General features: G+C 57.5%; 1 protein-coding gene across 1 annotated transcript in view; it reads right to left on the bottom strand.

The window, feature by feature from the left end:
* The window catches only part of PRKCB (protein kinase C beta), an 82,584-nt gene that overhangs the window by 35,109 nt on the left and 22,492 nt on the right, over positions 1-24,983 (bottom strand). The window contains 4 exon segments of the mRNA XM_058816378.1: positions 2,190-2,241; positions 2,243-2,319; positions 4,116-4,227; positions 10,822-10,904. Of these exon segments, the coding sequence (XP_058672361.1) occupies positions 2,190-2,241; positions 2,243-2,319; positions 4,116-4,227; positions 10,822-10,904 (324 nt within the window).

Here is a 24,983-nt window from a genome sequence, read left to right as displayed (position 1 = left end):
CCCTGCGTCCCTCTCCAGCCCCCTGCATGCCCCTGCATCCCACTCAGACCCCCTGCATCCCCCTGATCCTGCTCCATCCCCCTGCATCCCCCTCTGCATCCCCCTCATCCCCCACAGAACTCGCCCTCGCTGGGATTCCTGCGGGGAGCCTGCAAAGGGCATTTCCCACCTGCAATCTGCTCAGAGCAGCCTGGCTCTGCCCACTCCCACAGCACTCCCCAGCGTGCCCTGCAGGGATTGTTCAGCTCGGGAAATTCCATCCAGTCCAGCCCCTGCTCCAGCACTGCCCAGGCCAGCACTGTCCCATGTCCCAAGTGCCACATCCACGAGGCTTTTAACTCCCTCCAGGAGGAAATTCTCCCAAAATCCCACCCTGAGCTGCCCTGGCCCAGCCTGGGGCCGTTCCCTGTGCTCCTGTCCCTGTTCCCGGCTGTGCCCTCCTGGCAGGAGCTGTGCAGAGCCACAAGGGCCCCTGATCCCCCTTTGCTCCAGGCTGAGCCCCTGCCCAGCTCCCTCAGGGATTCTGCAGCCCCTGCCCAGCCCCATTCCCTTCCCTGGCCACGCTCCAGCCCCGCACTGTCGCTGTTGTGAGATCCCAGGGCTCCAGTTGGTTCCCCAGCAGTGCCAGCACAGCCCTGGGTGGCTCCATCTCCCCAGGGCTGGGTGCCCGCTGTGCTCTGGGGCCACCTGGGCTCCCCAGTGCCCATTTCTCCTCTCCCAAAGCACTCCCACTCGGCTCTGGAGAGCTCAGCACGCTTCCCTTCCTTTCTGGAAAAGCCAACAGCTGACACGTTTGCACCAACACCTCCAGAGCGGGCCAGAAATAAACCAGCCTTTCAAAGCCAGCTGAAGAGATGGAATCCAGCTGCACAGAACGGGGCTGGGAGCTCCTCCCTGCCCCTGGGGTGGTGGGAATACAGCACAGGGAGCCCGTGGTGCCAGCAGCAGGGTGGGATCTGCACCCACGGGCATCTGATGGAGGCTGGAGGGAGCCACAGGATCAATAGGGCTGGAAAAGACCTCCAAGATCACTATGTCCAACCTTCAGGAGGGTGCCTGGGAAGCAGGGCCTGTGCAAACATAGCTCTGCCTGTTTCACTGAGGCTCTTCTTTAAGGACAAATCCACCAAAAAATAAATTATGAAGTCCTCCACAACTTTTCCCAGTTTCTCATTAACATTTTGAACAACTTGCTGTTTTTCCTGAGAACAGCCCTGCCGGCTCTCGGGGGACACAAGCACCCACCAGAGCAGCGAGGAGCACCACGGAGCCACCCCCATCCCACAGACCCAACCCAGGATGTCACAGCTCCCCCGACTGTGCCGGGATGTGGGAGCCAGGCTGAGGGAGAGCCAGCCGAGGGCAGGGGCATGGAGGAGGACCCGGGGCTGCCAGGTCAGGGTCCCACCCACCCGGGGCACTTCACACCCCTGGCTTTGGCTCAGCCTGCCCTGGGCTGCCTGGTCCCGTGTGGGCAGGAGCCCCTGCCCAGCCTGCTGGGGAAGATGGAACAGGAAAGCCGTATAAATATGATTGCCTGGCAAAAGATTTTGAGAATATGGAAACTATAAGTGAGATTGAAATGAAAGCAAGCCTCGAGATCCCTTAGTTACTGAACAACTGGAAAACAATGGTGTGGCCAGCTGAAGGTGATCTCAACACCCTCTGCCTGCAGACAGGCCCAAGGGTCAGAGCAGACCCTACAGCTTGGCAGAAGGGGCCCAAAGAGGAGTTTTTAGGGTTTAATATGTAACACAGTGTGGTAATATAATGATTCTTACAGGCTGTATGTAAATGCTGTAGGATTTGTATATTGTACTAGATTGGTTAGTGAGAATTAGAATAGTCAGCACAGAAGAAGATTTATTGTATTGTAACGGGAACCTTGCTCTCTTACCCCTTTTATTCTCTTATGCTTTTGCTCTCTTACACTCTTACCCTCTCATCCTCTCTCCCCCTCTCTTCTCTCAGCCCTGCTCTGAGCTGTGGCAGCTCCCAGCAGGGCCCTGCACCCAGGCCCTGTGCAATAAACCCCAAATCCCAGCAGGGCCCTGCACCCAGGCCCTGTGCAATAAACCCCAAATCCCACGACCTGCCTGCAGAGATCTCTCGTCTCCGTCCATCCCGACTCTCCTGCCCCCAATGCTTCTGGCAGCCCTGGCAGCCCTGGCAGCCCTGGCAGCACGTACCTACGACGGTGAGCACGTCCTTGTCGATGTCGGCGCGGATGTAGATGCGGCCCCCGGCGCTCCGTGTGGTCGGTCCCGCACAGGCTGGGCACGTTCATCACACAGCGCTTGTGCACGTTCATCATGCAGGCTGGGGGACACAGGGGACGCTCAGCAGGTGAGCAGGGCACGGGGACAGCCTGCCCCCCTCCCAAACCGGGCTGATGTGAGGGGTGAACGCAGGGCAAATGGATCTGCAGGGGCAGCTGGAGGCTCTGCAGAGCCTGGGCTCAGCAATAACCCACAGGAACCCCTGCCAGCAGCTCTGGGCCCTGCCCGACAGACCCCAGACGGCTTTGGGCCCTCACTCAGCTGCTTCAGTTCTGCTGGCTCATTAAAATTCTCCCCCATCACCCCCAGGGTGCTCAGCTGGATCCAGCAGGAGCCAAAAGGGGCATTAAAGCCTACCCGAGTATCTGCACACACAGGGAGAGGCACGGAGAGCTCTCTATCTATCTATAGAGACCCATATATCAGTATTTACATTTTGCAGCAGCTCGCTTCCCCTTGGCAGGGTTCCCAAGGTTCTAAGGAATAAGCTGTTCCCAGACAGCCGAGCTTCCCCATCCCTGAGCAGGGAGCAGCCCAGCTCGCACACGCTGCCTGTCCCAGTCCCCTTAAATAGGAACACACAGGATTAACTCGGAAAATCACCGATCCATCCCCTCCCTCCGCCGCCAGCCCCCGTGCTCTGCTCCCCGCGCACCGATTCCCCCGCTGCAGCGCCCGGCCCCGGCCACAGGGTGTCACTCGGAGCCAGCGCGGAGAGCGGCGAGGCTGCGGGGATGCAGGGCAGGATGCTGCGGGGATGCAGGGGACCGTAGGATGCTGTGGGGGATGCAGGGCAGGGCAGGATGCTGTGGGGGGATGCAGGGGAGTGCAGGGGAGTGCAGGATGCCGGAGATGCAGGGCAGGGCAGGATGCTGCGGGGATGCAGGGGACCGTAGAATGCTGTGGGGGGATGCAGGGGAGTACAGGGGAGTGCAGGATGCCGCAGGGGGATGCCGGGCAGGGCAGGATGCTGCAGGGGGATGCAGGGGACCGTAGGATGCTGTGGGGGGATGCAGGGGAGTGCAGGATGCTGTGGGGGATGCAGGGCAGGGCAGGATGCTGCAGGGGGATGCAGGGGACCGTAGGATGCTGTGGGGGGATGCAGGGGAGTGCAGGATGCTGTGGGGAATGCAGGGCAGGGCAGGATGCTGTGGGGGGATGCAGGGAAGTGCAGGATGTCACAGGGGGATGCAGGGCAGGGCAGGATGCTGCGGGGGGATGCAGGGGATCACAGGATGCTGCGGGGGGATGCAGGGGATCACAGGATGCTGCGGGGGGATGCAGGGGATCACAGGATGCTGCGGGGGGATGCAGGGGATCACAGGATGCTGCGGGGGGATGCAGGGGATCACAGGATGTTGCGGGGGGATGCAGGGGATCACAGGATGCTGCAGGGGGATGCAGGGGATCACAGGATGTTGCGGGGGGATGCAGGTGAGTGCAGGATGCAGGAGATGCAGGGCAGGGCAGGATGCTGCGGGGGGATGCAGGGGATCACAGGATGTTGCGGGGGATGCTGCTCTGGGGGTGCTTCTGGCCAGGAGTCTGGGGGATGCTGCTGAAGTGGGGATTGTGGGGGTGCTGCACAGAGGGATGTGGGGGGATGCTGCTGCAGAGGGATGGGGGAGCCTCCCCCCAAGGCAGCGCCTTGCCCTCCCCTCTCCCTGCAGCAGCCCCAGGCACTGCCCACGCCGGGTGAGGAGGTGCCCGCTGGTGCACTCAGAGCCCTGCAGCTCCACACTGCTAGCACAGGGCACGGGGTCTGGGCTGCAGCCCTGGATCTGGGGCTCCTGAGCCCCCCACGGGGTCCCTGAGCCCCCTGCCATCATCACTTACTGTCACATTTCATGCCCTGGTGAATGAGCCCGTAGAGCAGGGACCCGCAGTGGTCACAGAAGGTGGGGCTGGAGTACGTGTGGATTTTGAATTTGTGTTTGCTCCGGGGGTCCTGGAGGAAAACAAAGGACAAGGATTATGAACTCGCATCCAGGGTTGGCAGGGCAGCCCTGCTGTGCCCGTTGCCAGTGCCAGCTGGCCCTGGAGGTGCTGCTGATGCACTTCAGTCAACTGCCACCGACTCGTGGGGACCCTTCCAGCAGGCACCAGCATCCAGCCTCATTCCTCTTCATCTGTGTTGCCATAACAATGGAAAAGCAATGCACTGCCTTGGCTGGGCGCTCACTGTTTTCCAATAACTCACTCTTTGCATGGAAAGCACCAGGTGAAGGTGGTGGGTACAGACCAACAGAAGGGCTGGACAGTGCCCAGCTTCCACACAGAGCAGGAAAAGCCACCTGTGATTCCATCTAAATTAAACCTGCCCAGGGAACATCTCCTGTGCTCTGGTGCCAGCCCTCTCCTCACAGGCATTGAATGCCTCCCAGGCATCCAAACTGCTCAGGGGACACTTTAATATTTTGAGGTTTTTTACAAGCAAGGGCAGATTTTTTCCCAGCAGCAGAGGGTGCAGAGCCAGCAGAGCCCAGTTTATCCCTTGTGCAGGCACTGGGCAAACTCCTGGGCTCCAGCAAGGGTCAGCAGGAGTTAGAGCCAAACAAACCCAAATAAAGGAACCACAATGGGTTCGGAGGGAACTTAAATCCCATCCAGCGCCACCCCTGCCATGGCAGGGACACCTTCACTGTCCCAGGGTGCCCCAAGCCCTGTCCAGCCTGGCCTGGGCACTGCCAGGGATGCAGGGCAGCCACAGCTGCTCTGGGCACCTGTGCCAGAGAGAACTTCCATAAGGAACAGCTTCTGCACAGGGAGCCAGAGCCCAGCACGGGGACAGAGCACGGGTTTGGCCTTTCTTGGCATGTTCCATGCAAGGGGGACACGGGACACAATCCTGGGGCTCAGGAGAGCCTGGAGCAGGGGCTGGGCAGGGCAGTGCTGGGCTCACACCCCAGCAGCAGCACAGGCAGGGAAGGCTCCAGCAGGAGCAGCTTGGTTTCGGCTCACGTTAATTGTTTAAGGGTTAGGGATGAGGCTCAGTCCCAGCTCTGTCATTCGAGCTGAGCAGCTTTTTAATGGCCTGGAAAGCTGCCCAGGCATTAGCAGAGACACCTTTTCAGGGCACTGTGAGCAGAGTAAATAAATAAAGAGTGGAATCAGAAGCGAGCTATAACATCACCGCCAATACATTCCATCCCCCTGAAATTAATTTCCCAGCACTGTTGCATTGGAGCCTCCAGCTGCATTAATCACCAGCATTCTGCTCTGGTGCTCAGCACCACAGAAACCCCCAATGGCACCCAGGAGGGGAAAACCAACAGAGCTTCCTTTAACTTGGTCTGTGCCGTGCCAGGGATTGGGCACAGGCTCCAGCCAGGGCACTGAAACTGGAAATATCTCACGTTTTACCTGAGGAAAGTGCTGCAGACACAGCAGGGCTGAAGCTGGGGAGGCCGAGGGGACAAGGGGTCACAGTCAGCCTGTGCTGTGTCAGGTCACAAACCTGTGCTCTGGACACCCCAAGCAGCCAGTGCTGCCAGTGACTCTGCAGGTCTGAGAGCCTTCTCATTCCTCAGACATTCACAGGAGAGCAGAGAATTTAAGCCTGGATTTTAGGCTGGAACAGGAGGTGGGGGCAGTTTCCCCATGAAACTCAGGGCAGGCAGCCAGGACTTGAGATGGTCTGGAAAGTTCCATCCCAACCCACGCCGTGATCCTGATTCCCTTGCAATATCCTGGGAGAGAGGAGCTCTGGCTGCCCAGCCCTGCATCCTGCAGAGCCCCCGGGCACAGCACAGCACCCCTGCAGTGGGCAGGTGACATGGGGGACACGGGGGACATGTGCCAGCCCGTGCCACCCAAGGGATCACCCCCGAGCTGCTGCACTCTCTTCCAGGAACAGAGACTCCTGCACAGGCAAGCCAGAGCATCAGTCATTCATAAAAAACACCAGCTCTGTGCAAAAGGAGGCAATTCCCACTCCACGAGAAGGATGTTGAATTCCCACTGGCACCCAGGGTTCGAGAAGCCAGAGCTGGAAAAAGAAAGAGAGCAGGATGGGCTCCCCAAAATGGGGCTGGGCTCCCCAGAGCAGCATCCCTGCCCCAAGCAGGGCTTCCCCTCCTGCTCCCAAGCACAGGGGCACAGCCAAAGCTGTGATGGAGCAGCCAGGCTGCAGAGGAAGAGCTGCAGGGCTCTCTCTGGCTGAGAGGGGCACCTTGGGCAGCGCCTGAGAAAGTGCCAGAAAGTGGCAGTTGTGGGGCTCATCGCTGAGCTGGGCTGGAGTGGCTGCACAGAGACTATTTTTGTACCACGGAGACGGGACTGACGAGAACACTGCGTATGCAGATGCTGAGGCTTAAAACAAGAATGGTTAAAAAGAAGTTTGCCAAGAAAAGGAAAAGGCTCCACTCCTCCCCCAGCAGCGCTGAGCCAGCCTGAGGAGCGGGACAGGAACAGATTTCTGTGGAGCAGAGCTGGAAAATGCCATGAGCAGAGCCAGTGCATGCTGAGGCCCTTCCCTTCCCTGTCAGTGCTGCAGATCCAGCACCCCCTGCAATATCCCAGCCCTGACTCATTGCATCTGAAGTTTCTCCTGTTTCCTTGTCCAAATAAGAATAAAATCCCTCCCTGGCAGGGTGGGCAGGCCCTGGCACAGCTGGGGCTGCCCCTGGGTCCCTGGCAGTGCCCAGGGCCAGGCTGGATGGGGCTGGGACAGTGGAAGGTGACAGTGGAAGGTGACAGTGCCAGTGCCACCGGTCCCCCAGAGCCCTGGAGCTCTGCGGCACCCACATGGACAGCCAGGGGTGTTTGAAACCTCTGCACTTGCGTTTGACAGAACACAGAGCCTTGCCTTCAGGAGTAGGGGCTGCTGCTCTCCCCTTCTCATTGCAAAGAAAGCTTTAAATTATCTCTGCTGAAGGAGAATTAGTGCAGTCCATGGGAAGAGACCATTTAAAAGTGAATTTCATAGTCATTTAAACAGCATAACAGCAAATACAACACAGCCACAGCTTACTGCCTGCACTCAGCAAACCCTGGCAGGGACACAAACCCAAACCCTCGCGTTTGATCCCCACATTTCCCGTGTGGAAGTTCCCCTGGGTGTGCAGGGAACAGCTCCCAGCAGGCAGAAATGGTTCCCTGGTTTCCCCTGCAGGGCAAGCACGGATGGCAGGAGGCTGGGCAGCGAAGGGCACAGAGCCCACCATCCCTCTGAGCTGGGCTCAGACCCCTGCCCTGCCCCAGGCCAAGGAGGGAAGGGCTGGGCAGGCACTGGGATGAAGCCAGGGCAGCCTGGCAGGGGGAGCAGAGGCTCTGTGGGGCTGGGACAGCAGCAGGAGGTGCTGGGAGGGAGCGAGGCTGAGACATCTTCATCCCACGGGAGCTGTCAGCAGCAGCAGGTGCCTGCTCCAGGGGCAGATGGCACAGCAGAGGCCTGGAGGAGTTAATTAGCAGGACAACAGAAAGCAGCAAGTCGCAGGAAGGCTGGGAGGATTTGCCAAAATGCTGGCCAGGGCAGCTCAGAAAGAAAGGAGCTGTGAGAAAAGGACAGGAGCTGGGAGCAGGGATGGAGCTGGGAGCAGGGATCCAAAGGACAGGAGCTGGGAGCAGGGATCCAAAGGAAGGAAAGGAGCTGGGAGCAGGGATTGGGGTCCTGACCTCAGGGACAGCACCAGGGTAAGAGGAAGCCTGGGGCACAGCATGGGGGAGCCCTTTCCATGGAGAAATCCCTCCTGGAATCCTTCCTGAGCTCCTCTCCCACAAACAGGGACAATTTACACACAAAATTGAAATGTAGCTACACCGGCCCCTTACCTTCCCAGAGCAACTCTGATGTTTATTAACACATCCTGATTAGATGACCTTTAGCAGGATCGTGCAAAGAAGGTCATCTTAATGATTATTTTCTCTACAATTTAAATAATTATGCATTCTGCTAATAGCTCCAGCTCTAATTAGGTTTGCCAACTGGCATACATTACCCAGGCTGGCTCTGGGTCCTGGAGCCCTCGCTGCGGGTCAGTCACACACAGGAGGGGCTGTGGGCTCTCAGGCCCTGCTCAGCAGCTCTCCCTTCTCCAGGAGGGACCCCAGGCACACAGGACACCAGTGAGGAGCCCAGGTCCTGCCCTGCTGCAGAGCTGTGCAGCACAAACACAGCCCCGTGCCTGCAGCACCGCTGCTCCCAGCCACTGCTCCATTCCCTGCTGCAAGAAGCAATTAATCTTTCATTTTTCCCTGCTTGGAGACACTATCATGTGTAATTAGTGCTCTCTCCCAGATGGAAGCTCCTGCTCCCTGCCAAGGTTAAACACACAGCCACACTCCCACCCTGCTCAAGGAGGCTCAGACTCAGCCAGATCAGACAGGAGCAGCCCAAGGTGGGAGCAGAGATGGGGACTGTGACATTTCCCTGTCTCCAGGGCTCTGCTCCGCTCCCCACAGGTTCTCGGTGCACACACCAAGCTCCAGCACCCCCTGAGCCCCCAGGGCACAGCTCTAGCCCAGTAATCAGAATTACCCAGCTGCTAAACTGGAAACTTGCAGGTACACCACCAGCACTGCACAGCTACAGAATGGTTTTCTCCTCAATTCTCCAGCACTATGAAGACACAGGGTTCAAGGAGTGAAGCTAGGAGATATTTTGCTTTCAACACATTTTTATCCTTGGCTCCAACTCTAGGCCACGGGGAAAGCAGCTCTGGGCTGGCAGCAAAGCCCCAGCCAGGCTGCAGCATCCCTGCCCTGCTCAGCAGAACCACTGGGCCACTGCAAGGTTTGACACCAGCAATAAAATTACCTCCTTTCTGTGGGGTTCATATTCATATTTATGAAGATTTACCAAAACCCATCCCAGTGAGCAGCAGAGCCTGAGGGCACCAGGTCAGCCCCCAGTGCAGGCGGCTCTGGATCCTCACTGTGGTTATCAGCAGGCACAGAGCAGAGGGAAACTCCAGCATTGGGAAACTCCAGGTTTCATTGTTCCCAGCACAGCCCCTGGCCCTGGCTCAGTGCTGAGGCCACCAAGGCATTACTGGGTGCTGAAGCAGCTCGTCCTCTCCTGCTTCAAAGCTCCTTCAGGATGATATGATTATATAATTATAAATGAGATATATGATGGATATAATTATGCTGCTGGAAGAGCAAGGCTGGCAGAGCAGCAGGAAGGAAGCTCGCCCTGCCTGCATCCCTGTGGCAGGAGCAGGGGTACCAGAGCATCCCTGCACCCTGGCAGTGCCATGCAGAGGGAACAGGGATGCTCCTGGCACAGGCCCTGGCAGTGCCATGCACAGGGAACAGGGATGCTCCTGGCACAGGCCCTGGCAGTGCCATGCACAGGGAACAGGGGTGCTCCTGGCACAGGCCCTGGCAGTGCCATGCACAGGGAACAGGGGTGCTCCTGGCACAGGCCCTGGCAGTGCCATGCACAGGGAACAGGGGTGCTCTGGTACCCCTGCTCCTGGGCAGTGCCAGCACAGGGATGCTCTGGTGCCCCAGCCCAGCCTCACCCCTCCCTCCAGGCAGGCACCAGCTCCTGCCCACATCCCCACCAGCACTCCCTGCTTGTCCCTGGCACAGGGAGCCCTCAGGGGCTCCCGTCCCTGTGTGGGTGACAGCAGTGCCACCCTGGGCTGGTGGCACTGGTGCAGGGAGGGCAGTGGGTGCCCCATGGGACGCTGCACGGACAGCAGGGCTCAGGAAAGGGGCACAGGCACCAGAACAAACCCCTCCAAGTGCTGCTGCCCCCAGAGCCTCATGCCCAGCCCTCTCCCCTGTCCCTGGCAGGGCACAGCCCCATTCTGGGACACCAGGCGTGTTTAGCCTCCACCTCCCGCTGCCTGCTACGCCGCCTGCTCCCACCACTTCTATTTTTAAGGGTGAGAGCTGTGGTGCTCTGTCGTTTCCCCAATTCGAGCTCCTCTCTCCCAGCAGTTCCCCAAATTAGCCAGTTTCCACGGAAAAGCCCAGAACCTGCCAGACAGACCTGAGTGCTGCTGGCAGAGTGGGCTCCCAGCGCTGCTGCCCCAAGCCAGGGATCCACGGGGACAGAAATGCTCAGGGAAACAAGGCTGGGACTCTGCTGGCAGGGCTGGGGGGGTTTGTGACACAAGGGAGAGAAGGACATCGGGGCAGGGCTGCAGCTCAGCCCCAAAGGGAAATCTCTGCCTCCCATGTTCCCTCTGCTCTGCTGAGCACAAGTTACTGTGTGCTTTGAGTGTTTTAAGTGTCCAGAAACCCATGAGAGTCCCCACAACTACAGAATCCCAGTCCCTGAAGGGCTTTAAAGCCATGTGCATGTGGCATGGGGAGAGGTGGGGCAGTGGTGGCCTTGGGAGTGCTGGGGAATGGTTGGACTGGATGATTCTTGGAGGCTTTTCCAACCTAGACCATCCCATCAACTGTGAAACAGCAACCCTGGGGTGCCCTCAGCCCTGGGAGTGGAGCAGCCTGTCCTGCAGGTGCTGCCAGCCCAGGGACTGAAGGAACACCTTCTGCAGGTGCTGTCAGCCCAGGGAATGGAGCAGCACCTCCTGCAGGTGCTGTCAGCCCAGCAAGCCCAGCCCAGCACAGAACCTGTACTTACATCCGAGGCAGGGCCCTTGTCAGCACCGGGGCAGGAGAAGGTGACGAATTCATGGCACCTCTTGTGCACCACGAAGCAGCAAACTGCAAAGAGAGCACAGGGACAGGGTCAGGGCACGGCACCACAAGGGCCAAGAGGTGACAAAACAAAGCACAGCCATGTCAGAGCCCAGAGGGAACAAAAGAAACCACAGCCATGTGGATTTCTGAGCAGTGTCAGGAGGGTTTTCAAGCAAACCCCTGGCAGGGTTTTGAACCCTTAAGGAATATCCCCAGGCCTTTTGGTGAAACTCGGCAGAACAAAGTGTCGGGTGCACGTCAGAGGAGGGCTGGGGACAATTCTGTTCCCTGAGCTCACTGTCACCCGTGGCACACGCTCTGAGGTCACTGCTGGGAATAAAAAGAGGGAGAACGTGGATCTGAGCTGAAAAGTGCATGTGGCCAAAAATGGAAGATTGTACCGAAGGGAACAGGTGGGCAATGTTCCTCCCACAGCTCTGCTTCTCTCCAGCATCTCCCCAGCCCCCGTTTGCCAGACCAGCAGACACGCACGTCCTCCTCCCCTCACACACGTCAATGCCAGCCCTGCCCTTTGGGAGAGGGAAACCAATCCCACTGCCCCTGCCCAGGCTCCCAGGAGAGGAATCCAGAGCTGAACCCCATCCCACAGCCACCAAACCCTTTCAGCATGTGCCTGCCTGAAGCTGCCAGCGCTGTCTCTGCGGTTTGTACAGCCAGAGCTCTGAATTTCAAGGCTGGTTTTTCCCACGAATGCCAAATAAGCACCTTCAAATTTACTGTCGTGCTGGGTTTTGTGACTACAGGGAGAGAAGGACATTGGGGCAGGGCTGCAGCTCAGCCCCAAAGGGAAATCTGCCTCTCCATGTTCCCTCTGCTCTGCTGAGCACAACTCATGCTGAGCATGTGTTACTGCATGGTTTGAGTGCTCTCATAGACACCTGTGAGAGTCCCCACAACTGCAGAATCCCAGTCCCTGAAAGGCTTTAAAGCCATGTGCATGTGGCACGGGGAGAGGTGGGGCAGTGGTGGCCTTGGATGTGCTGGGGAATGGTTGGACTGGATGATTCTTGGGGGCTTTTCCAACCTAGACCATCCCATCAACTGTGAAACAGCAACCCTGGGGTGTCCTCAGCCCCGGGAGTGGAGCAGCCTGTCCTGCAGGTGCAGACCCTAAAGAATCATTTGTCCCTTGCCTGTCCCACAGATGAGATCTCAGCTCCAGGGCCCAAAGGGAGCCAAGGAACCAGCCCTGGTTTGTTCTGAGGGCAGCATCCCTGCCTGCCATGCCTGTCCCACACAATGACACAGCTCCAGGGCCCAAAGGGAGCCAAGGAACCAGCCCTGGTACCACGCTCTGCTCTGCCCCAGGGCTCTCCCATCTACCACATCCCTTCCCAGAGCTGCAGTTACACTGAATAAGAGCCTCTGCAGGATGAGGAGCAGGGACTGAGGTTTGGAGACAGCACAGGAACCAAACTGAGCTGTGCAGGAACAGAGCAGGCTCCAGTTGCAGCACCATGGGACTTTTCCTAAGGAACAAGGAAAAGGCAAGTGACATCAGCCATGAACCTCACAATCCTCTCTTTGTGCCCTGCCACATCCAGCTGTAAATTCGTTTTCCTTTTCACATTTTCCATTGTGAACAAAAACAAACCCAGAAGGTTTTAGAGGCAGAACAGCTGCCAAGAGCTCTCTCCTCGCAGGACCTCTCACTTGCTTTTCTGAGTCAAACAAACAAACATTTTCTTGAAAGCATTGCTCACCATTTCTGTCATTTGTACATGGAGACAGAAGCATCTGGGAAGCAGGAAGGAAGGAATTAGAGCTCTATTAGCAGGGGTTTCTCCTAAGTGTGTGTGCAAACCCAGAGAGCCCTGTGGCACCCCGGGCATGGCTCTGGGACAGGGCAACTGGGACCATTCCAGCTCTGCAGGGAAACCAGAGGGACACCAGGCTGAACCTGCCATGGAACGCTTTGGGTGGGAAGGGACCTCAAAGCCTTCCCTGGAATGTCCCAGGCCAGGCTGGACAGGGCTGGGGCAGCCTGGCACAGTGAAGGTGTCCCTGCCATGGCAGCAGTGGCACTGGGTGGGCTTTAAGGGCCCTTCCCACCCAAAGCATCCCAGGATTCTGTGATTCTAACCTGTGCAAGGTAATCCATGGGAAGATGGGTGAGCAGAACATCCCTGCACGCACAGGGCAAGGCAGAGAGAGCTCTGTGCCCCAGCAGCACTGGGGGCTCTGTGCTGTCGCAGACATCTTTTTATGAAAATCTTTTTCTTGGGATTTTTCCTTCTGAGAATCCGAGAGGCCTCAGGAACAAAATGCAAACATTGATAATCTGCTGCTGTGGAATGCAACAGGTGCATCTGGGATTGGTCTCATGTAGATGTTTGAAATTAGTGACCAGTCAGAGCAGAGCTGGCTCTCTCTCTCTGTCCGAGCCACAGACCTTTGTTTTTTATTCCTTTCCATTCTATTCTTAGCTTAGCCAGCCTTCTGAGATGAAACTTTTCCTTCTATTATTTTTAGTATAGTTTTAATGTAATATATATATCATAAAATAATAAATCAAGCCTTCTGAACATGGAGTCAACATTCTCGTGTCTCCCCTCACCTGAAAACCCCTGTGAGCACGGTCACACTGTGCCCCAGCAGCACTGGGGGCTCTGCACCCTCCAAGGGAGCTCCCCAGGCCTTGGCAGGCTCCACTGGAGCCCTGCCCATGCTCAGGTGAGAGCTCAGGTGAGTGCTCCATCCATGCACAAGGAAATGAGGGTGAATCAGGAGCAGGATCTCGGGGCAGCAATCCTGTCCCTGCTCCCATGAGCTGCCCAGGGGATGTGAGGAGGCTGCAGAGATCCTCCCCGCTGCCCTGCCCTCCCGCTGCCATCACATCTGAGCAGCCTCAGCCCATGTCTTTGTCAGCTTGGAAACCCCAGCACGAGCGGCAGCTTTCCCAGGTCGCTAATTAGACAGTTAATTTGTAAATCTTATTATTTGGGTAATAAAGTTACCAAATCCCACTGGCTGGCTGGCTACAAACATCCCGAGCCATTTGTACACAACAAGAATGGAAGATTAACCTTTCCCATTCCTCACTGCATAGTGCAGGAGGGTTTCCTGGCCCTAAACCCTCCTTCAGGGCCAGATCCATTGGGTGTGGGGAGACACCCCCGTTCTGGGAGCAGGGAAGGACACAAACCCTGAGCCCAGCAGGTTTTGTGGGACATTTTCTGGGATGCACATTTTCCACAGCAGCCCCTGGACAGTGCCTCAGATCTGAAGAGATCTGCACCAAAACACCAGGGCAAGATCACACACCTGTGTTCCCTGAGATCCTGACACAGTCCTGGGAATCCTAAAGATCTCCTGGAAGGCTGGGTTTGAGAGCTAGGAAACCACAGCAGCAGCAGGGCATTCTCAAACCCTAGGAAACATCTTATTGTGGAGGATGGAAAGAGAGAAAATGCTAGAAAATGCTAACACAGTATTGCTCAAATATATATATATACACACACACACACAGACAGAGAAAGGCGTCTTGGCTCAAACCATTGCTCACAAACCCTCCAGAAAAACCATCAAGCATTTCCCTGCTGATTCCAGAGCTGCCAATCAGAGGAACCACATCAAAGCGTGTTCCAGGCGTTTGAGGGCTGCAGAACACACGTCTGGCTGCAGCTCCAGCAGGGCAGGGCTGGCCCTGGGAAGGGAACAGCAGGGCTGCAGCTGCCCAGGCGTGCCTGGGGTGCAGGGATGCAGGACTGCAGGGGTGCCGGGGCCAGGCTGGGCTGGGATGCAGCTCTGAGCAGAGGCTGCCGCATGCCCTGGAACCCTGCTGCCAATTCCTGCAGCAGCAGAAACCGCAGCCCTGCCAGCCCAGGCTGCACACAGCCCCTGTTCCTGCAGGACGTTCCCTCCTCTCCTGTTTCCACCCTGTGAGCAGGCTCAGGAGCACTCCCTGCCATCCCTCACCTGACACTTTGCCCAAAGATCTGCCCTCAGAATAGAAAACCCCTCCCAGGCTGGGGTTTGTGCCCAGGAAACGCCCTAAGGGCCCTTTGTCTGAGCTTCAAGCTGCTGATACCAGTACCAGGCTACCCTGGGAGCCAGCCCAGCCCAGCACAGGTATCCCAGCAATGGGAAAGGCCAGGAAAGGCTCAGGGCAGAGCTTCACTGGCAATGAAGAGCACAAACCCCATGGCAGCCCTGGCACACAGAGGAGGAGCAGGGTGGCAAGTGCATTCCCAGCAATGGGAAAGGCCAGGAAAGGCTCAGGGCAGTGCTTCCCTGGCAAACTCCCGAGGCTGCTGAGCCCATCCTGAAGGGCACAAGCCCCATGGCAGCCCTGGCACACATGGAGGAGCAGGGTGGCAAACACCCTGGTGCCCTGCTGGCTCCCAGCTGGCACAGGAGGGGCATTGGCCCCATGTCCCACATGGAACGCCCTCATCTGCAGGAGGGCCCAGCCCTGCCTTCCCTGAGCTCCATTTGGCGCTCTAATTGCATCACACGAACGCCTTGTCCCAATGTTCTGCAGAAGGGAATCATCAATTTCCCGGGTCCTTTGCTGAATGAATAATTCAGGGCCGTCACCTCCGGTGGCTCCTGAGCCCAGCCCTTCCCAGAACACTCATCCCCAGCAAGGGAAGCCTCTGTTCCTCTCCTCAGGCCAGGGAGAGCTCTGGAAGAAGCGGGAACAGCCTCGGACGCAGCATGTCAAGTGAGGGAGACAGATGGAGAGTTAACAGAGACAGGAGAAGGTTCAAGCAAGATTCATCTAAAAATCAAAGCCAGGGAGGGGTTCAAGCATCCCCGGGGAGCTGCTGGAGCTGAGCTTTGGCAGATGGCTCCAATACCAGGGAAGCTCAGAGATTATTTCGAGCACATCTCAGTGTGAGGCTGCTCCCTTCCAACCTGTGGATATTCTCATTTGGATAACGACTCCTCTTCCCAAGGAACAACAGCTTTGGGAAACAGCTTGGAATTCAGATTAGCAAAACTGAGGGAAACAAAATAACACCAAAAAACGAGAGAAAAAAGGACTTTTTAAGGGAGCTTTGTGCTTCTCTACCCACGCTGGGCAAACCCCCGGGGTCAGAGGCACCACCCGGCCCGGGGAGGCACCAAAATGTGCCCCAGGCAGAGCTGCCCACGGCTTTCCTTTCCTTTGCATGCTAAAAAATCACACTCACGACATCAAACAGAGCCAGCGAAGCATGGTAATCATAAAATAAGGGGAGAGAAGGGCTCCAGGAGGGGAAGTCCTGAATTTCTGACAGCGCTTTACAGCTTTTAATCACTTAGAGCACACAGAGAGAGGAGCTGAGCTAAAATTTGTGCTCTTTGGATTTAATCCCCGGCTTTGGTTAAAAGCTTTCTGGGGTTCTTACAGCGCAGCCATCGTCAGCTCCTCAGACTTGAGCTGTTTTCCCGCTGTCAGCTCCAGCGAAATCCCAGCTCTAATCCTCAGGGATTTCTGGGCAGCACCAGGAACAGCTCCAGGGATGGGGACGTGACATGGGGCTGGTCTGGGATCGTGGGCTGGGTGCTCCTTGGTGGGGGAACAAAGGCAGGGATGTCACCAGAACCCTGGGATGTCACCATCAACACCAGGCTGGGTACAAGTGGCACTGCAGCTCCTGGGGCAAGCCCTGGCCAGCAGAGCTGCTGTGAACCCAGTGTCCCCAGTGCTCCCAGTGCCCCACACCAGCCCAGCACTGGGCAGGAGGGGCAGGGAGGCTGCCGTGCCTCTGCTTCCCAAAGGGAACTCTTTACCAACCCCTCTTTTTTCACTGAAAGGGGCTGAGTATTTCGGGCCCAGCCACGTGCTCTCAGAAGGGCTTCATGAACAAAACAGCCCGAGCCGCCTGCAGTTTTCCATGAAATACCAGAATGAAGTGACAACATCCTCTGCATGACAATGAACGAGCTGGAGCCAGCGGGATGAGCAGCATCAATCATCGCCGGCAGGGAAGGGGAGTGGGTGGGGACGGGACCATGGCAGCAGCAGAGCTGGGATGGGAGAGATCCTCAGTGTGTGCAGAGAGAGATGCTTATCCTGCACAGAGATCCTCATTCTGTGCAGAGAGAGACCCTCAGTGTGCACAGAGAGAGATCCTCATTGTGCAGAGAGAGACCCTCAGTGTGCACAGAGAGAGACCCTCATTGTGCAGAGAGAGACCCTCAGTGTGCACAGAGAGAGATCCTCATTGTGCAGAGAGAGACCCTCAGTGTGCACAGAGACAGATCCTCATTGTGCAGAGAGATCCTCATTGTGCAGAGAGAGAGATCCTCACTGTGTGCAGAAACATCCTCACTCTGCTGAGAGACCCTCACTGTGCAAAGAGAGAAATCCTTACCCTGCACACAGAGACCCTCACTCTGCACAGAGAGAGATTCTCACTGTGCGCAGAGAACCTTGCTGTGCAGAGAGAGAGATCCTCATTGTGCAGAGACCCTCACTGTGCACAGAGAGACCCTCACCCTGCAGCACCCAGAGCCACTGCAGGGACAGGCTGCAGGGCACAGGGGATGCCCTGGGTAGCAGCACCAGGAGTGTAGCTGGCCCAGGTTCCGTGGCTCTTGCTGGCACAGGAACCTGTGCCACATTTGGATGTGGTTCCTCCACCCAGGGCATGGCACAAGTGCAGCTCCTGCCTCCTCTCCAAATTGTTTGTGTCCAAAAAGCTGCTTGGGAGCAGCAGGCAGAGCATCCCAACATCTCTGGGGGAACAGCTCTTGCCCTGCCCTGTGCCTGTTGGTATCTTATTGCAAAAGTCCCATACCTTCTCAGTGATTTCTCATGGGCATCTCTCCACAGCACTGACTCCTTCTTCTTCACTGCACAACCAACAAGCTCCAGCCCATCTCCCCACCCAGCTAACCCACCCCTCTATAGCACTCATCATTATTAAGCACAGCTGCAACTTGTTACAAACCAGCCTGTTCCTAATCTTTAGTAATTGGTACAACTGCAACTCCTCAAGTGTGAAAATACCCTCCAGACTATTTCCTTACATTCTATCCCTCCTCATGTCCTGTGCAGGTGCCTGGCCCAGTCCCACCTCAACAGAAGGCATGCAGAGAGCAGCAGCTCCTGGGGCAGCCTCAGAGGGGCTGTGCAGGGTGGGAATGGCCCCAGGGCATGCAGAAACCATCACCCACTCCCCAAACACAGGGGCAGGGCTGGGGGGAGCTCCAGGCCAGGAGCAGGCACCGTTCCCCTGCGGGTTCCTGTGTCCCTGCCCAGGGCAGCTCCAGCTCCCATCCAACAGGAGCCCTGCAGGAACAGGAGGGGAAGGAGCTGCCCCCAGTCCCCCATCACAGCCAGCTCACACTGCAGCAGCAGCACCGCCAGGGAGGTTTTAGAGCTGGAATTTGGTTCTTTCCATGCCACCAATCCCTCCTAACTCGTTCCTGAAGCCTGGGTTATGAGCCCTGTGATCCGAGGGGGCTGGCAGGGTGAGAGGCACACCTGGGCTGGAGGGGACAGCCCCACAGCCGGGGCCACCATGGCCAGGGCTAGCAGGGACACTGGCGATGGGGGACAGAAGCAGGCAGGGGCTGGCCAAGGCCAGGCAGAGGAGAAGCCCCTGAGATGCAGAACTGATGGACAGACTGGGTTGGTGCCTCAGACAAGTGGGGACAGGCAGCAAGGACACCCTGTGAGCCCAAACCTGACCCCAAGGGCTGGGCTCTGTCCCTGGTGCCATCCCTGGTGCCTGCAGCCAGCTCCACTCACCCACACCCGCACACCAGCCTGATGGGGACCGGCCCCAGCCCACCACTGCACCCTCAGCTCCTGCAGCAGGCAGAGATGGAAAATAAGCACTGAGTGATTAATCAAAGCCCCCAGGGAGCAGATTAAACGGTCCTGGCAATTAGTTCTGGGTTTCTCAGGAAGGCACTGGAAGCCAGTGGAAAGCTGCTGCAGTCCCTGAGGATGAGCACCGAGTCCTCCTAAAGCCCTGCACCAGTTACACAACTGTGGCGATGTGTTAAATTACAGATGGTCTCAATTAAAAGTGCAGAGATGGAAAGGAGGCTCGGAAAAAAAAAAAAAAAAAAAAAAAAAAAAACTCCACATGAGAAGAAAGAGAAGATCATTAAAAACTTGGCAGCCTACTTTGACTCTGGTGACCTGGTAATTTAATATTGTAATTGAAACCGCGGGTCAGGCTCCTGGGAGCAGGGAGAAGGGTGGGAAGGGATCCCGGCAGGATCAGCGGTGCCCCGAGGAGAGGGCAGGCATTGGGAGAGGGCATCCCAGCACAGATAGCCCCCAGCCTGGCTCCCTCAGCTCCCAGCCCCAGCCATGCCTGCTTTGAAGCCAGTCCTGTTTGTCACAGCGTATTAATCCTGTTCCAGGCAGATAAAAACCCAGTCCCCAAAGTGCTAATCATGCAAGTCACTTAAAGCTGGATTTCAGAGCTTATCTCCAAGACAGAGAGGGGAACTTCAGTCACATCTTCTTCCTTGCATCCCCCCCTCCATCCCCCTTAATTCTGGCTATTCTGAGCACTGTCTTATTTCCAAAAGCAGAGCCCAGGTGGCACTGCCCAGGGGCACTGCCTGCACCTCCAAACAGGCCGGGACGTGCAGGGACATCAGGCTGGTGAAGTCTTTGGGCACTCAAAGGGTCTCAATTCCAGCTGTGCCTGCAGCTGGCGCCCACCCAGCTGTCCCAGCCCTGGTGCCACTGGTGCCACTGGTGCCACTGGGCAGAGCCAGAGTGCACATCCACAGAGGTGGCTCCAGCCTGGCACAGGGACACCCGGCAAGGTGAGGGGATTGGGAGCCCTCCCAAAGGGGCTCTGCCAGGGCCTCACCTTCCCTCCAGAGGGTGCCCAGTGAGCCACGAGCTGGGGTCCAAACCAGCCCCCAAATGTGACCAATCTCAGCTCTTTGGACAAAACCCCATCAGGAGCAGAGAGTGAGCCCAGAGTCACTGCACAGCAAGGGCTGGGAGCAATTTATACACTGCTAAAGAGCACGGGCTGTAATCCTGCTCCCCTCTGCATTGCTAAAAAAAACCACCATGCTGCATGGTCCCTTTGCTTTCCAGGAAGTGCAGAAAACAAAAATAATCACGAACACAACAGAAACATATTTCTGTGTGTCCGATACGAAGACTAATGACTTCCCTGCTGCTGCCTCGGGCTTATTTTCAGCTGGCAGCATCTTAGGAGGGCTTGTTCTCCACACACCAAACAATGTTTGAAGGGTTTCCTGAGCACCCAGGAACGTGAACAGCTCGATCCGACTACAAGTGAAAGCATCAATTAGCCAGGGCCCTGCTAGGGTGAAGCTGCCTCCAGAAGGTTTTTATTTGGTGTTGCAGTTGTGTGGCTGTGCACAGCCCTGGCTTCCCAACACCAAGCACTGACTGTGAACCCTCTGTGGCCACACCAACAGTACAGCACTTCCCTGGTGCTGTGACCAGCACAGGACCCCCATGAACTTGGGGTTTCAATGATCCCTCCCAGTCCAAACGTGCCCTGGCAGCACTTTGGGCACCAGCAGCTCCTGCCATGGCACACCTCCTGGGCACACCATGGGCACCAGCAGCTCCTGCCATGGCACACCTCCTGGGCACACCATGGGCACCAGCAGCTCCTGCCATGGCACACCTCCTGGGCACACCATGGGCACCAGCAGCTCCTGCCATGGCACACCTCCTGGGCACACCATGGGCACCAGCAGCTCCTGCCATGGCACACCTCCTGGGCACACCATGGGCACCAGCAGCTCCTGCCATGGCACACCTCCTGGGCGCACCACTGAGGAAAGGGCTCTCAGACCATCTCAGGATGCTTCTCTGTCCCTCTCTGTGCTGCTGTTGGATGTGTTATTGCAGCCCCTCCCTGCTGCTGCATGGCACAGCCTGGGTATTACCAGGGACCCCCAAGACCCCCATCCCTGCCAGCCTCCCACCCTGCTCATCCCTCAGGTGAAACCCTCCCAGGAGCACCTCACTGGAAACACTGCACACACTGGCCTAATCCCCACAGCAATGGGAAAGGAGACATCCCCAGCCCTGCTGGGGTCACAGCCTCTGCCCACTGCTCCCTCCCGCAGCTCCAGGCCCAGGCTGTGTGTGAGGAAACTCCCACGGGATTTGTCCTGGGACAGCCCATCCTGCAGCGCTGCCTCCCACCAGAGACAGGGAGAGGGGAGAGCAGGGAAAACAGCACAGGAGAATCCCAATGGGCTGCAAAACTTCCAGGCCTGGGGAAAAAACATTTGTCAAACACGGGGCTTTTAGCACGAGAACAAACAGCAGAGCTGGGGAGCAAGGGCAGGGCCAGAGCCAAGGAGAAGGGAGGGATGGAGGGATAATGGATGGATGGATGGATGGATGGATGGATGGATGGATGGATGGATGGATGGATGGATGGATGGATGGATGGATGGCAGGCATACATCAGGCACAGACAGAGCTGGGCACAGAGCTGCAATCCCCCCCAGTTTTGTTCCAGCAACAACCCAGCCCCTCCCTGCAGCCAGACCTCCCCAAAATACCTCCCTGCACAGGGGCTGGGGCATGGAGCACTCCAGCCACGGCTGGGGCACCCACAACCTGCCTTCCAGCTGCTCTCAGCCCTGCTCAGCCCTAAACTCTTGGGAGGGAAGGAGGGAGGGAGCTGCCAAGATAAGAAACGCTGCCACTTCCTGTGCAGGAAGCAGCAGCTGCAGGGAGGGAGGGCTGCAGCACAGCCCAGCACGGCACAGAACGGCACAGAACGGCACAGAACGGCACAGCACGGCACAGAACGGCACAGCACAGCACAGCACAGCACAGAACGGCACAGAACGGCACAGAACGGCACAGCACAGCCTTGGGCCACCCTGAGGATGCTCAGCCCCGGCTCCTGCTGAGGCTTTGGCTTTCCCAGGCTGGGCTGTGCTCACCCTCCCACCGAGGCAGACCTGGCCTAGCCCTGGCACGGGGCTCACCCCGAGTGCCAGCCCAGCCTGGCTGCCCTGGGGGGCGTTGGCACCTGGCAGGGCACAGAGAAGGCAGGGAAGGAGGGAAGGAGGGATGCTGCTTGCTGCTCTGCTGGGCCCCAGCCAGGAGAGGGATGCTCACTTCCCTTAGAGGTTTGCCAGCAGCAGCAGAGCAGCAGAACCCCTCAGCACTGCCCTGGCAGCTGCAGCCCTGGGCCACGGGCAGGGGAGGGCATCCCACGGCTCTGCTTGGCTCTCCTGCCTGGAGAACAGGCCCTGAGTCCTGCCAGGCTGCACAGCAGCACCTCTGCTCCAGCACACCCAAAGGGCTGCAGCTGGCACCGAGCTCCTGCACTTGGCACCGCGCTCGATGCTCCACGGATAAGATATTAAAATAACATTTCCAACACGCAGATTTACTGTGGCTGCTCCCCCTGCTCCAGCCAGGGCTGCTCAGAGCAGGGTTTTACTGATGCTGCCAGACAGGCAGTGCAGAGCTGGAGAGTCACCTTGGTACAGGAGGAGTGGGCAGCTCTGTCCCTGGGATCTGTCTGTCCCCGGAATCTGTCTGTCCCTGTCCCTGGAATCTGTCTGTCCCTGTCCCAGGGATCTGTCTGTCCCAGTCCATCTGTCCCTGTCCCCAGGGAGGCTCTGGGATGCAGCAGTGTGTGGGACGAGCTCAGGAACCTGCTCAAGGTGATGGCCATGGAGAGCTGGGACACGGGAGCACCGGCCCTGGCCAAGGTCAGCAGGGAAGGTGAAATCAGACACTCCCTGCAGGATCACATTAAGGGAAGGGTTTTAAAGCACATTGCTGGGGAGGAGGAAATCAAACCTCCTCCATGCTTTACCTTATTTTAACAGAAATTATCCTTTAGGTGAATTCTGTTGTAACAAAGTGGCTGAAGCCTTTGCCTTCTGCTGCCCTAAAAAGCTCCATCAGCCCAGGGACTGGGTTTGCTGTTCGTGGGGAGCAGTCCTGTGCCATCACACACCACTGGCTCCATGAGAACCTTATCTGGGCTGGCAGCTCGAGGGAGGAGGGCAGGGGAGAGGAGAGGAGCTGGTTTATTTCCATGGAGCCCTGCAAGGGCTTTCCTGGCTCACTGTGCCCGTCCATGTCCCTGCTGGCCAGTGGGACTTTATTAATGCTTCCAACGTGCCCTACTTCTTCATGCAGCTCTGTCCCGCTGAAAGAGCCCATTTGCATTGTTAATGACATTTGGAGAAGCAATTTAGCAGCTCCCCAGCGAGCCAGGCTGCAGAAGCCTCACCCAAAGCACAGGGATGCAGCCCCAGAGCCCCTGCCAGCCCTGGTGCCACCCAGAGCGGCCCTGGTGCCACGAGGGGACATTCCATCCCAACCCTGTGCTGGCACAGCACCCACCCTGCCCCAGCCATGGTGCCCCAAGGCAGCTTCACATCCAGGCTGTTTGAATAAGGCAATGAAGGGGAGAGCTCCATACATAACAGACTAAGTGGGACACTAAAAATTTGTGAGCGCGCCCAAAATGTCTCCCAGCTGTTCTGCAGCACTTGAGAGGAACAAACCAGGGCAGATTTCAGAAACACTGAAATACTGAGCTGTGTGCGCCCAGCCATGGCTGCAGCTCCCACTGGCCTCTCCCATGTCCCCTGTGCTGAGGATGAGCAGAGATGAGGCTCTCTGAGGAGCTGCCAGCACAGCCAAGATGAGGAGCAGCAGAAGCTCCTGGTGACCCCTCGGAGGCTGCAGCTCCATCTCTCACATGGGCAGCAGCCCCAGCTCTGTGCCCAGCTTTTCCATGCCACCAGTTTGGTTTTTGGACTAAAACCCTGATCTTCAGCAGAAGGGATGCTCATCCTTTACCTGTGACACACTACAGGGCCAGCACCTCAGCAGGGCAGCTGCAGCAACTGCATCAAACATTTCATCCCAGCTCCCAGCAACCTTCCCACCAGGAGTTTCCCCTTCCAAAAGGAAGTAGAGCATCCCCACGGCACCACCCTGGTGCCTGGCAGCAGCTGCAGAGCGTGGGGAATGCTGCAGGATGGATGGATGATGAATGGAGGGATAAAAGGATGGATGGACAGGTGGGTGGATGGGTGGGTGGGTGGGTGGGTGGGTGGATGGATGGATGGATGGATGGATGAGGAGGATGAGAACGATGGATGGATGGATGGATGGATGGATGGATGGATGGATGGATGGATGGATAGATGAGGAGGATGAGAACGATTGATGGATGGATGGATGGATGGATGGATGGATGGATGGATGGATGGATGGATGGCCCCAGCCCTGCCCAGCAGCTCCTGCAGGAGGAACAGCGATCCTGGGAGGTTAAAGGCTGCCTGAACCCTCAGCTGCTTTACCTTAACCTTCAGCCGCTTTACCTGAACCTGAGCTGCTGGGCTTGCACAGGGAGACACGTACCCAGCACCCAGTTCCTCCAAGGGGATGGTCCCCCTCCACACTGCCCCAAAGCCACTCAAAGTTCCTGCCAACACAAACTTGGGAGGGTCTGGGGTTAGAAAACCCCTAAAATAGGTGTCCATTGAAGCAGATCTGATGCCAGCCCGGCTCACAGCGCTGTCCCTCACACCCATCCCTGTGACCATCCCAGCTGCTGCCCTTCCCCAGAGCTGCACGCCGTGCCAGCCCCAGCCCGGATTGGCAGCTGCTCGGGGGCGGCTTTCCATCTCCGAGCGCACGGCACCCGCTCCTCAGCACATGATCCAGCGATAAATATTTGGAAAGATCTGTTATTTTTACATAAACAGTCACAACACATCGCCGGGCTGGGGAAAGAGCCGGCTCCGGCTGCTGAGCGCTGCTCCGGCCCCACTGTCCCCTCTGTCCCTGCTGTCCCCCCCGTCCCACTGTTCCCTCTGTCCCCTGTCCCTGCTCTGTCCTGGCTGTCCCTCTGTCCCCACACCATCAGGGAGCTCCAGGGCTCTGGGGCTCGCTCCTCCCAGCCTGCAGAGCCTCACTTGGCACCTCCTCATTCCTCCTCAGCCCAGCAAAGCTTTGCAGGAGCGCGGCTCCATCAGCTCTCCCATCTCTCTCTCCATAAAATCCCAGAACGGCTCAGGCTGGCGGGGATTTCTGGAGGTCACCGTGTCCCTCTGCTCGCCCAGGGCAGCCTGCCCGGACCGTGCCCAGCTGGCTTTGGGTATCTCCAGGCAGGGACACTCCACACCGTGCCT

The sequence above is a fragment of the Ammospiza caudacuta genome, chromosome 17 (assembly GCF_027887145.1).
Source record: "Ammospiza caudacuta isolate bAmmCau1 chromosome 17, bAmmCau1.pri, whole genome shotgun sequence".
Lineage (NCBI taxonomy): Eukaryota > Metazoa > Chordata > Aves > Passeriformes > Passerellidae > Ammospiza > Ammospiza caudacuta.
The sequence above is the reverse complement of the archived record's forward strand: the minus strand, read 5'-3'. Positions and strand labels throughout refer to the sequence as shown.